Source organism: Grammomys surdaster, unplaced genomic scaffold (genome assembly GCF_004785775.1).
Source record: "Grammomys surdaster isolate TR1022 unplaced genomic scaffold, NIH_TR_1.0 126660, whole genome shotgun sequence".
In the NCBI taxonomy this organism is placed as follows: Eukaryota; Metazoa; Chordata; class Mammalia; order Rodentia; family Muridae; genus Grammomys; species Grammomys surdaster.
In genome coordinates, this window is record NW_021621449.1 from 1,003,512 (window position 1) to 1,015,622 (window position 12,111).

Sequence of the window (12,111 nt, forward strand, 5' to 3'; positions counted from 1 at the left end):
AATCTCACCACCGAGTAAACAAAGACAGGTGGAGCTCTGTGAGTTCCAGGCCAGCCTGGTCTAGATATTGTATTCTAGGACAACAAGGACTTGTTTCAAAACAACAACAACAACAAAAAACCAACAAACCCAGTTACTTCCAGCCAGGCATGATAGTAACCCAGCTCTATAGAGACTGAGGCAGAATCTGAAATATGAGTCAGCCTAGACTATATAACAATACTTTATCTTCCTAAAAATAAAAATATAGTTAATATTTTTATAACATATTAATAGTTTCAAAGTCATAATAAAGTCCTGGATCATTTAAACCAGTCTTTCATTTTAGATGACTTTGTTGTAGGGAATGTGATAGTCCTCCTTTTATACAGTTACCATTGACCATCTTTATATTGTTTCCAGTGAGTTGGGAGCAATGTTCAGACTTACTGCTCAATCTGTATTTGAACCAAGAAAGCTAAGGAAAAATGGTGGTCAAATTAATGTTAATGTTAATTAATTAATGTTGTGTTAAATTAATGTTGTGTTTTGTGGTTCACAGTTTTGAATTGGATGACGATTTCACAGCCATGTATAAAGGTTAGTTACCATTCTCAGCTGTGGTTTTCCTAATGAACATCTTTTCCTAGGAAGTGTGTCAGTTATATTCTCCTTTTTGGCTTTCAGTTCTAGATGTGGTGAAGGCTCACAAGGATTCCTGGCCCTTCTTGGAACCTGTGGATGAATCTTATGCCCCCAACTATTACCAGATTATTAAGGTATCTTTTAAATTGTACTTAAGCATCTGTATCTTGCTTGGATTATTATTATTAGTCATTTTCCATCATAGTGACGGAGTACCGATGGTGACAGGCAGCTCTGTGGTGGTAGGAGTTTGTTTACATCTTGGTGGCCAGCGAAAACTTAGGGTTGGAAAGTCACCACTGCTTTTCTTTATAGAAAGTGCTTTGGAGGCGGCATACAGTTCATTGGTTTTATCTTGTTTTGAGACAAGGCTTCACTCTGTTATGATGACTAGCCTGGAAGTCACTGTAGCACAGGCTACCTTCAAACTTGTGTCATCCTGAGTGGGATTAAAGCCACTATGCCACTTACAGTGTTGCATGTTCTATTTTAGATCCCCATGGATATTTCAAGCATGGAGAAGAAATTAAATGGAGGTTTATATTGTACCAAGGAGGAATTTGTAAATGACATGAAGACCATGTTCAGAAATTGCCGAAAATACAATGGGGACAGTAGCGGTAGGTGGCGGAGGGCCCTTTTGCTGGATGCGTGTCTTCTGTACTGTTGGAGTGGGGATGAAATGCCCTCTGTGGCTGTGTATCTTGTCCTCCAGACTTTTCTGTTTTGAGATGGAATTTCAAGTTTACCTTGGATTTAAAAAAAAAAAAATGTATGAGTGTTTTATTTTGCTTGGTACCCACTCAGGTCAGAACAGGCTATTGGGTCCTCTAGATCTGGAGTTATGAATGATTGTCAGCCACCATGTGGGTGCTGGGAACTAAGCCCAGGTCCTTTGTAAGAGCAACAATTATCTTAACCTCTGAACCTCCAGCCCTAACTTGAACATTTGTCTTGCCAAGTGTTGGAATCTCAGGTGTGCCACCATGCTGGTTTCCTAATTTAGAACTACAGACAGAATGTATACTAACAATCATGGGATTGTGGTTCCAGTTTCTTAAACAGTGCCCTAGGAGTTCTCATTCAGCCTTGTGCACAGAGTCTGGCAGAGAGGTTTGGTCTGTGTTGTACTGGGCCTCTTTAACACAGACAAGTCTGAGCCCACCTTGAACATAGGAGATAGAATCTAGTGCTTCCTGAATGCTCAGCAAGCATTGCCCCTGAGCAACATCCCCCAGGCTTCTTCTCTCTTAAATCACAAATCAACACAAAAATGCTACAGTTTATCAAATAAAGCAAATTCAATTATAGTACATACTAATTTCAGTAATAGCCTAAAGAATTATAATTTCACTAATTTGAGGTAACATACTATAGCTAATCTGTCAGTCATACAGCCTTGAGCAGAATACTTAGAGAAACCAGATCTTAATATTGTATCTATAGCTTTGCAGCGTAATGTTTTCTAGAAGCAAATTAAACTCAAGAGTGTAGCCCAGTAGTTTTCCTTATTATTTTCAATAATTGTCTTTTGTTTCTAGTAAAATATGTACTCTGATGGTCAATCTTCTTGTCTTCCTTCTAGAGTATACCAAAATGTCTGACAATTTAGAGCGGTGTTTCCATCGGGCCATGACAAAACATTTTCCTGGTGAAGATGGAGACACAGATGAAGAATTTTGGATCAGAGAGGATGAAAAACGGGAAAAAAGGAAGAGTCGGGCTAGTCGAAGTAGTGGAAGCCATGTTTGGACGCGCTCCAAAGACACTGAAGGGTCCAGCAGGAAACAGCCACCAGTGGAGAATGGAGGAAAGTGTTTGCCCTCTGCACGTCGAGCTGCCTCCTCAGGGGATGATCAGAGTAGCAGCTCCATACAGCTTCCTCCAGAGGTGGGCACATCAAATGGCCAAGGCTTTTCCCGCCCCCTGCACTGTGGTAGGGTGCCTAGCCAGGCACCCCCTTTAAACCAGATGGTAAGAAAAAACTCACCTTCTATGGTAATGTCTCCAAGCCACTGCATTTGTAGGAATCTAAGGGCTAGTAACTTGTACAGTCTTCAGCTAATCATAGAGCAGTGATTCTCAACCTTCCTAATGCTGCAACCCTTTAATATAAATTCTCATGTTGTGGTGGCCCCCAAACACAAAATTATTTTCATTGCTATTTCATAACTGTATAAATTCTGCTGTTATGAATGATAATGTAAATTTCTGATTAGGCAGATGGTGACCCCTTAGAGGTTGAGAACCACTTCCATAGATGGTTTATTTTGGTTTTGGTTTTAAAATTTAAAACTCTTAGTTTTAAAAAGTTATGTCTCTTGGGCTGGAGTGGTGGCTCAGCTGTTAAGAGCACTAACTGCTTTCCCAGAGGCCCTGACTTCAATTCCCAGCAACCATATGGTAGCTCACAACCATCTGTAATGGGATCTCTTGCCCTCTTCTGGTGTGTCTGAAGACAGCTACAATGTACTTAATTAAACAAAGAAAAGAAAGCCACTGCCATAGATAGTTTATTTTGTTTTTTGTTTTAGAGACAGGGTCTCATCTAGCACAAGATAACTTCAGACTTGCTTTGTAGTAGAGGTTTTAGCTGGCCTTGAACTTCTGGTCCTCTTGTTTTTACCTCACAAATGGGATGGTTTTTCTATCTATACCCTAGCCCCATGGCCATTCTCTCTTCATTTAGACCCTTCTTTTCTCTCAGTCCTTTGAACCATGTATTCCCAACGTGGGCAAAACTTGAAATTAGAAAGACTTGATGATAAGGGTTCGTATCAGTATTCCTGGCTACTTTGGAAGGCTGCATTTTTGAAGTTCATTTGAGTCCAGCAAGTTTGAGACCAGCCTTGGGCCACATAGAACTCCATCTCAAGAAGAATTGCAGAAGAAATAAAGCACAGCAGCATAGTATATAAGCTACATATTATGTTTAAAATGTTGAAATTTCATTATAAAGAGCTGGGTATGTAGCTCAGACGGTAGAATCCTTAACTAGCATATATGAAAACATTCATTTGATCCCCAGCTCAGCATAATAGTGGATGTCGGTGCACACTTAAGAGTTGGAGACAGGCCAGATGGTGATGCATGCCTTTAATCCAAGGACTTGGATGGATGGATGGATGGATGGATAGATGGATGGATGGATGGATAGATGGACGGACAGACGGACAGATGGACAGACAAGCCAGAGGTAGTTCAGGATTAACCTCAGCTATACAGCAAGTTTGAGGCCAGCCCGACTTCATGAGACCCTATCTCAAACATATATAAATAAATAATTATAGGGTGTACTTGGATCCTGAATGCCTAAAATTGCTCTCATTGTGGTGAGGGAGGTGATTGTTTTGTTTTTTGAAATGATAAGAGAACTAGTCTTTTTTTCCTGGAGAAAGAAACTGCTTTGAGACTGGAGGCTGTTCCTGGCCATGGGGCACATTAATAGCAATCCTTAGGGAATCCCTTGTTGTCCTTGATGATTCTTCCCTCACCCCTTTCTGCTTTACTCACTGCCTTCAGAGGCCAGCAGCATCAGGAACATTCGGCTCTCTTCAAGGATCAGATCCCACCAACTTACATGGCTCCTCTCGAATCCCAGAGGCCCCCCTGGGAGAACCCTTGCAGCACCCACCCTTTGCTATACAGGTAAGCAGTCTCCAAGGAGACAGCCGGGAAGGTTCTGCAGCAATAATTAAGAGACAGCATCTTTCAAGGTTTGTTTTGTTCTGTGAATTCACATTCTTCTCTTCTTACCTTTTCTGTTGTCAGGCTCCAGTTGGAATTAGTAACCATCGGGGACCCCGACTCAGTGCTCCAGAAGAGAAGATGTGTGGGGGGCTAACACACCTTTCCAATATGGGGTCACATGTCCCATCCTTGCAGCTTGGGCAGATGAATTGTCCCAGTCAAGATGGAAACATGTATCCACCAGCTCCATTCCAGGCAGGATTTATTCCTTCTAGGCATGGTGGGACTCCAGCCCGGCCCACAGACTTTCCTGAGAGCTCAGAAATTCCTCCTGGTCACATTTATCATTCATACAAGTATCTGAATCGAGTACACCCTGCTGTTTGGAATGGGAACCATGGTACTACAAACCCTGGACGTTTGGGGCCAGATGAGAAGCCAGGACCCTCTCACCACCCTCATACCCTTGGTCATGTGATAGATGGCCGAGTGATTAGACAACCTATCCCACCAAACCAGTGGACTAAACAGTCAAGCTTTCTACCTCATGGAGTTCCTTCCTCGGGGTATATGCAGCCACCCTGTAAGTCTGCTGGACATCGCTTGCAGCAACCTCCAACTTCAGCACCAAGTCCTCGGTTCAGAGGACCCTCTCAGGCCCTCCGCGGGGCACAAGGAGGGGAATCCATGATGGACAGCCCTGAAATGATTGCCATGCAGCAGCTCTCCTCCCGAGTCTGTCCCCCGGGTGTGCCTTACCACCCCCGCCAGCCCACTCCTCCCCAGCTACCTGGTCCCTTTCCGCAGGTAGCTCATTCAGCATCAGTATGTGTGTCAGCACCAAAGCCTGCATTGGACAACCCTGGGAGTACACAGGAGATCAGTGAAACACAAGAGCCTGAGGAGGACCGAGGTAATTTACAGGGCCTTTTTATTTTTGCCCCTGACTTTTGTAATCTTTTCATATTGAATATGAAGATAACATAAAGTGATGTCAAGCCTCTCCCCATAAACTATTCGCATTTGGGATAACTGAAGTCCTTTTGGGTATAGAGTCATCAAAAGCATAATTTATGAATTTACAAGAATTAACATACAGCCAGAAGGCATTTACATGTGAGACACTCTTTTAGGTTTGTTTTTGTTGTCATTTCTTTTTTCTTTTTTCTTTTTTCTTTTTTCTTTCTTTTTTTTTTTTTTTGGTTTTTCGAGACAAGGTTTCTCTGTATAGTCCTGGCTGGCCTGGAACTCACTCTGTAGACCAGGCTGGCCTCGAACTCAGAAATCCGCCTGCCTCTGCCTCCCAAGTGCTGGGATTAAAGGTGTCCACCACCACCACCCGGCTTGTTGTCATTTCTTTTGTTTGATTTGTTTTTAAGATAGGATCTCTCTGGCTCTGGCTGTTCTAGAACTTTATAAAGAACAGACTACTTTCAGACTCAAGGTTCTCCATACCTCTACTCTACTTCTGAGGTGTGCCCACCCAGCCCAGCCTCTTTTTGAAGCTTTTTTAATGTAAACTCATTTAATTAGAACCTGCCTTTGCACAAGCTACTACCAATATCTTTGAATTTATTTTGTTTGTTTTTAATTAGATTCCTTGTGAGGAGTCAAAGTACATGTTGTAAAGAGTTAGTTTTCTCCTACTGTGTTAATCTTAGGGACTGTATTCAGATTCTCAGGCTTGGCAGCAAGTAAGTGCCTTTACCAGAAGAGTCATCTTGATTGCCCTAGTCTGGGCTCTTTCTGTATATCAAGCTCATTCATGGTAACTCATGGGAGCACCTCCCACGTGCTGGGATCACCATGCCCATCCTATGTGTGTGTCTCTGTGTGGTATTTTGTTTTCAGTTCAAGGATAATTTTATAGTCTAAAAGAAAAACCACAGACCAACCTAGCTTTAAAACCTTAGCTGCTGCCCAAAGGAAGAGATTGGAGGAGAGAAGGAAAATTTTCATTTAAACTGGTATAGAAATTATCAGATACATGGCAACAAGTGGTAATAATGTGAGGAGGGAAGCTTTAGAGAGGAAGGAAGCCCTGAATATTAAAAGTGTACTCAGAGAAGAGATAGAAGAGCCTGCAGTGCTGGTGGCTTTCCAGGTGTGTACCTTTAATTCCAGCACTTGAGAGGCAGAGGGTAGGTGGATCTCTGCAAAGTGAATTCTAGGATACCTGGGTCTATTACACAGAAACCCTATCTTGGGGAAAAAGAAGAAAGAAAGAAAAGAGATAAAAAGAAAAGTTACACTTTTCTGAGTAATTCAGAAAATCTGGCAGATTGATAGCCCTGGCTGTTGTTACTAAGTCTCTACCCAGTATCTTTGTTTAAAGTTGAGAAATTGAGAGCACAGTGGTCTGCTGTTGGATAACGAGAAAGTATTAGTGCTGAGTTTGAGCTTGCACACACAGACCGAGCATCATCATGTTCTTTGTGTAGTTTATGTGTTAAGTTATGAGCCTTCGTTACTATGTGCTCCATGTATATGGAGAAGCCTGTAGAAGCCAAAAGGGGGCATCAGATTATTTGGAGCAGAAGTTACAGATTGTTGTGAGCTGCCATCTTGGTACTAGAACTGAATTGGGGTCCTTTGCAAAAGCAGTAAGCCCTCTTTACCCTGCACCATCCCTCCAGCCTCAGCATTGTCTTAATTGATGCTCCTCACAGTGCGTTGTGAACATGATGATCTCAAAAGTGATGAGTATGAAGTGCTTTCAGTGTCTTAGTTTTTTTCATCTGTCTTATTATATAACTGTGGAGAACAGTGAATTCTAATGGCTGAAACAGTTTTTCAGTAGTTTTGTTTTGTAGGCCATAAACTTGAAAGAGAGAATGAATCCATTCTTTCTTATGCGTATGTCCAGTATCTGATTTTGTTTAATAGTTTGCTGGGGAATGGACTCACTTGAACTTTCACGGAAGATGATGAAAATTTCACATGAAATTGATACTGGATCTTAAATTTAATTTTTTTTTTTCCTGGAAAAGGACTACATTCTTCTACTCTTCATTTCAGATTCCTCTACCCGGAAGTCTGGAATTATGGGTTATCTCTTGGCCTCTTTCTAATGGGACTGTCACAACACAGGAGAGACAAGATGTATCTTTTTTGGGAGGGTGGGGGGATAGCTTAAATGTGTGCAGTGTTCTGCCTACAAAGGCATATACTTACCCCTAAATCATTACTGTGGCCCAGTATCTAGCTGAGGTTTGTTTGTCTCAGCCTTGACCCAGTTCATCTGGCTGCTTACCATGTTCTTTCCATTACTCTATCTGTTGATGTCATTTCAACGGCCAAGTTACTACTGTTTTGTTCTTCCTCCCCAGCTGAGCCTTTGCCTGGACTTGAAGAGAAAGCAGCAAGCATTTGTTCTTCAGAGGGGGTATATCTCAAACAGCTACCTCACCAAGCACCTCCCGTGCAAGCCACCTGTACCAGGCAAAGCTCACCACATGAAAGGGAAACAGAGGACACCCAACTCAAAAGTGATGCTTCAGACTCTGCAGACACTTATAAAGCATCAAAGAACAAGAATACCTGGCCTTTGGACAGTAGCTACAACAGCCCAGCTGTGCAAGGCTGTTTGAGAGACGTTTCCATAGTGGCAGAGAGAGGGAATCTACCTGAAAATGGGGTTGTTGGTGAAGCATCTCCCTGTAGATCAGAGGGGAAGGGCCTTGGTGGTAGTAGTTCAGAAAAGCCACTCTGCCACAGGGGTAAAACATTGCAAGAAACTGTTCCATGTACAGGACCGAATGCAACTACACCTCCTTGCACAGATCCCAATTTGATGGCAGGCACTGTGAACCAGTTTTCTCCCTTATACATGCCTGGCATAGAATACGCTAACTCAGCTACACATTACCCTATGAATCCAAGTTTGCAAGGCTTGGGCTCTGTGATGGGAGGAAAGTCCACCGGATCACAGCCTCAGTCCTTTTCTCCCAGGGGTTTCCAGGCTAACGGTCCCCACTCTGGACTCTTTCCCCGGTACCGCCCCCAGCAGGGAATGAGATATTCCTACCAGCCTTCTTCTCAGCCTTCCTACCACCCATATCAGCGGACTCCTTATTATACATGTCCACAGGGCTTTTCTGACTGGCAGAGATCTCTCCCTTCCCAGAGAAGCCCAAGTGGACCCCCTGGGAATCACTCTTCACACCCTCTCTTCCCAGATAAGAATGCCTTGTCTAGTCTGCAAGGTTGTGAGACACTAAATGCTGCCTTAACTTCTCCAACTCAAATGGATGCAGTGGCTGCTAAAGTTGTTCCACCTGATGGACACAGTTCTGGTCCAGAAGAAGAAAAGATAGATGAATCTGTGGAGAGGCCCGAGAGTCCCAAAGAATTTCTAGATCTGGACAACCATAATGCAGCTACCAAGCGGCAGAGCTCACTGTCAACCAGTGACTATCTTTATGGAACTCCACCACCACCTCTAAGTTCAGGAATGACTTTTGGTTCATCTGCTTTCCCACCCCACAGTGTGATGCTGCAGACAGGGTCTCCATACACTCCTCAGCGATCAGCCAGTCATTTTCAGCCCAGGGCCTACCCATCCCCTGTGCCTGCCCATCCACCCCCCCATCCAGTGGCCACCCAGCCCAATGGCCTCTCTCCAGAGGGTCCCCTCTACTGCTGTCCGGAAGAGGGCTTAGGTCACTTTCAGGCTGCAATGATGGAACAGACTGGCACTGGAAGCGGAATAAGAGGCTCATTTCAAGAAGTGCACAGACCGCCAGGGTAAGGTTACATTAGGTTTCTCTTGAGAAAATAACCATGGCTTTAGGAATGAAGATTCCTAAATTGATTGTCTAATACCAAGAAACACATGAATTACAGACTTGACGGGGACTAGATAACAGTTGTGTCTTTGCCATTTTCTTCCCCGATGAAAATGAATCAACATCTGGACTGGTTTTTGGTTTTTGGTAGTAGATAAGTACCTCCGTGAATTAGTACTTAAATGATTAGATTTTTGTTGTTGCTATTTTTTAAAAAATAGAAAAGATTGGTGGAGGTTGGTTTTGAAACCAGGGCTCACAGTACGACTTCTGCCTGGCCTTAAACTCTGAGGAGCCATTGTGCTTTAGCTTCGTAAGTACTAGGACTATAGGAGTGTACCACTGTGTCTGGCCTGTCAGGAAAGAATTGATATTGGACACTTAATACCTACAGTTTGAAAGCTGTGGGCAGAGGCTGGTCAGCATTGCTGGCTAGTCAGTTGACTTACTAGTGACCAAAGTAAAAGAGGGTCTGCTTTAGGAAGCCTGCGTCTGCATGGCTAAACTTGTGCTTCTCCCATTCTTCCCCTATTGCTGGATTTTAAAACAAAAGAAAAGTGGAATAGATTAAATGTTCTTGTGGAAGTTAGTGGTGATGCCTTTAAGAAACATATTAGGAGCCAGGAGTTACGAAGGTGTAGCCAGGCAGATCTCCAGAGTAGCCTGGTCTATATAGAGGCAGTTACAGGACAACCAGTGATACAGAGAAATGCTGTCTTAAAAAATCAAAAGAAAAAACCAACAATAAAAAAGAAACTTATTAGGGGTGGGATGTATTGGAATGTCAGGGCACTAGCCTGTGATCCCATCCATAGCACCACCCAAAGCTGTGGGGGGTGTGCATAGTAAAATGATCTCCCTGCTATCCAAAGTAGTAGTTCACAGGGAAAAACCAAGTTAATAGTATAAAAGATAAGCCTGGCTGGGGATACAAACCTATAATTTTAGCACTTGTCTGAGTCTGAGACAAGATCAAGAATTCAAGATCAGCCAAGTACGGTAAGTGCACAGCTCTGACCCAGTCAGGCAGGCGGATCCCTGAGTTTGAAGTCAGCCAGAGCACATAAATAAGAAGAGAAAAGCGTTCAAGGATGTCACCTTACAATGTCCAACTGAACTACATATAGCTATCTAGCCGGGCATGGTGGTGTACACCTTTAATTCCAGTGCTTGAGAGGCAGAGACAGTTGGGTCTCTGTGAGTTAGAGGCCCGCCTGGTCTACAGAATGAATATAGGACAACCAGGGCTCTGTTACACAGAGAAGTCCTATCTTGGAAAAACTAAAAAGAAAAAGATTATAAAACCTAATTACCCTGCCATTTCATTTAAAAGCTGGTGTGCCCCATGCACTGCCTGCCCATCTTCTTAACACCAAAATCAGTCTACTTACTTTTGACTTGTTTCTGAATGTTTTAATCTGTTTGAGACAGGAGTTTGCTGGGTAGCACAGTCTGGTGTAGAACTCAAGTCTTGTTTCCTCAGCCTCCCTAGTCCTGGGACTTAGAGATTTGGGCCACCCTTGCTCTCACATTTTATAGTTTGCCTATTGCTTTTTGCATTTGTTTTGGGGGGCTTTTTGTGGGCGTAGGCGCAGGTTTGTTTGGTTTTGTGTTGAGGGTGTTTTGTTTCATTTTGTTTTTGAGACAGAATCCTGCTGGCTATTCTGGAATTCTCTAATTTCGTGATGGCCTCTGAACTCACAGAGATCTACCTGCTTCTGCCTTCCAGATGCTGGGAAGCCAGCTAGTTTTTTTGTTTTGGAGGCAAGGTCTTACCAAGTATGCTACCACTCTTGGCTTGCAGAGGGGGTTTGTACGTCTCTCAGTAACTGCTTGTTTTGCTGCTTTTTTTTTTGGTTTGGATTGATTTTTTTTTTTTTTTTCAAAGCAGGATTTTTCTGTGTAGCCCTGGCTGTCCTGGAAATCACTTTGTAGACCAGGCTTGAACTCCCAGAGATCCACCTGCCTCTGTGCTAGGGTCAAGGGCCTGTGCCACTGCGTTTGGTTTTGGGTTCTTTTTTCTTTTCTTTTTCTTTTTTTTTTCCTTTCGGTAACACCCTGGAGCTTACATTATAAGCATACAAGTATCGTAGTATGTGTCATTGAGCTTCAGGAGATTGCCATGTCCTTAAATTACCTCTGTCCTTGGAATCTCTTTCAGAGATTTGCTTTTTCTATTTCTTTTGGTTTCATTCTGCTCCATAATCTAGTCAAGGATAGGGTATTTGTTTTCGTTTGGTTGTGGTATCTACTTTTAGTCTCTGTGTGCAAATTTTTTGTATCTTTAATATCTTTGACTTGTTTCTCAATTCAGGCTAGTTTTTCGGGGAAAGTTCATTGGCCCCTTTGTTTAGGCTGTGATATGTTTGGTTTAGGTGTTTGCTGCATCACCCCAAGAGGCATATATATTTATGACATTTTGTCCCAGTATTGATGTTTCTAAATTTACCAGCTTTACCGCAGTATCTTCGTGATTGAACACTGTGCCTTTCTTCTGGCTTTAGATTGCAAATGCATCCAATCCAGTCACAGTCTTTATTCCCAAAGACCCCGGCACCTGCAGCATCACCAGAACAGTTGCCACCACATAAGACCCCAACACTTCCTCTGGATCAGGTAAAAATTACTGAACACGAGAGTAGTTCCTAACACCTGACAGGTGTAAGCAATAAATGCAGGTTGAGTAGCTTGGGCCCCCAGGGTACTCAGGTTTCAGGTTTCTAGATGTTGAGCTATTAGCATAGACTTTACTAGTTGATATACTCAACCTGAAAACCTGAGCCCAAAATATTGCAGAATGTGACTTTTATTGTTATGTCTAGGCTTTAAAAGTTTTGGATTCTGTAGACAGGTGTTTTGGTGCACACCTACTGGCACATCCCAGTGCTTTTTAGTTCAAGGACAGCCAGGGCTCTGGTTGTTGGGGGTAGGGGGGTTGGATTTGACTGGGGGATGGTAGTACATGCCTTTAATACCAGGACTGGAGAAACTTGAACCCGTGTGCTCTGAT

General features: G+C 43.1%; 1 protein-coding gene across 1 annotated transcript in view; it reads left to right on the plus strand.

Moving 5' to 3' along the window:
* LOC114615355 (cat eye syndrome critical region protein 2 homolog) overlaps nucleotides 1-12,111 on the plus strand; it is a 39,369-nt gene that overhangs the window by 25,108 nt on the left and 2,150 nt on the right. The window contains exons 9-16 of the mRNA XM_028761081.1: nucleotides 542-579; nucleotides 667-758; nucleotides 1,118-1,244; nucleotides 2,210-2,598; nucleotides 4,147-4,272; nucleotides 4,396-5,227; nucleotides 7,644-9,060; nucleotides 11,606-11,717. Coding sequence (XP_028616914.1) covers nucleotides 542-579; nucleotides 667-758; nucleotides 1,118-1,244; nucleotides 2,210-2,598; nucleotides 4,147-4,272; nucleotides 4,396-5,227; nucleotides 7,644-9,060; nucleotides 11,606-11,717 — 3,133 coding nt within the window. The remainder of the gene's footprint in view (nucleotides 1-541; nucleotides 580-666; nucleotides 759-1,117; nucleotides 1,245-2,209; nucleotides 2,599-4,146; nucleotides 4,273-4,395; nucleotides 5,228-7,643; nucleotides 9,061-11,605; nucleotides 11,718-12,111) is intronic.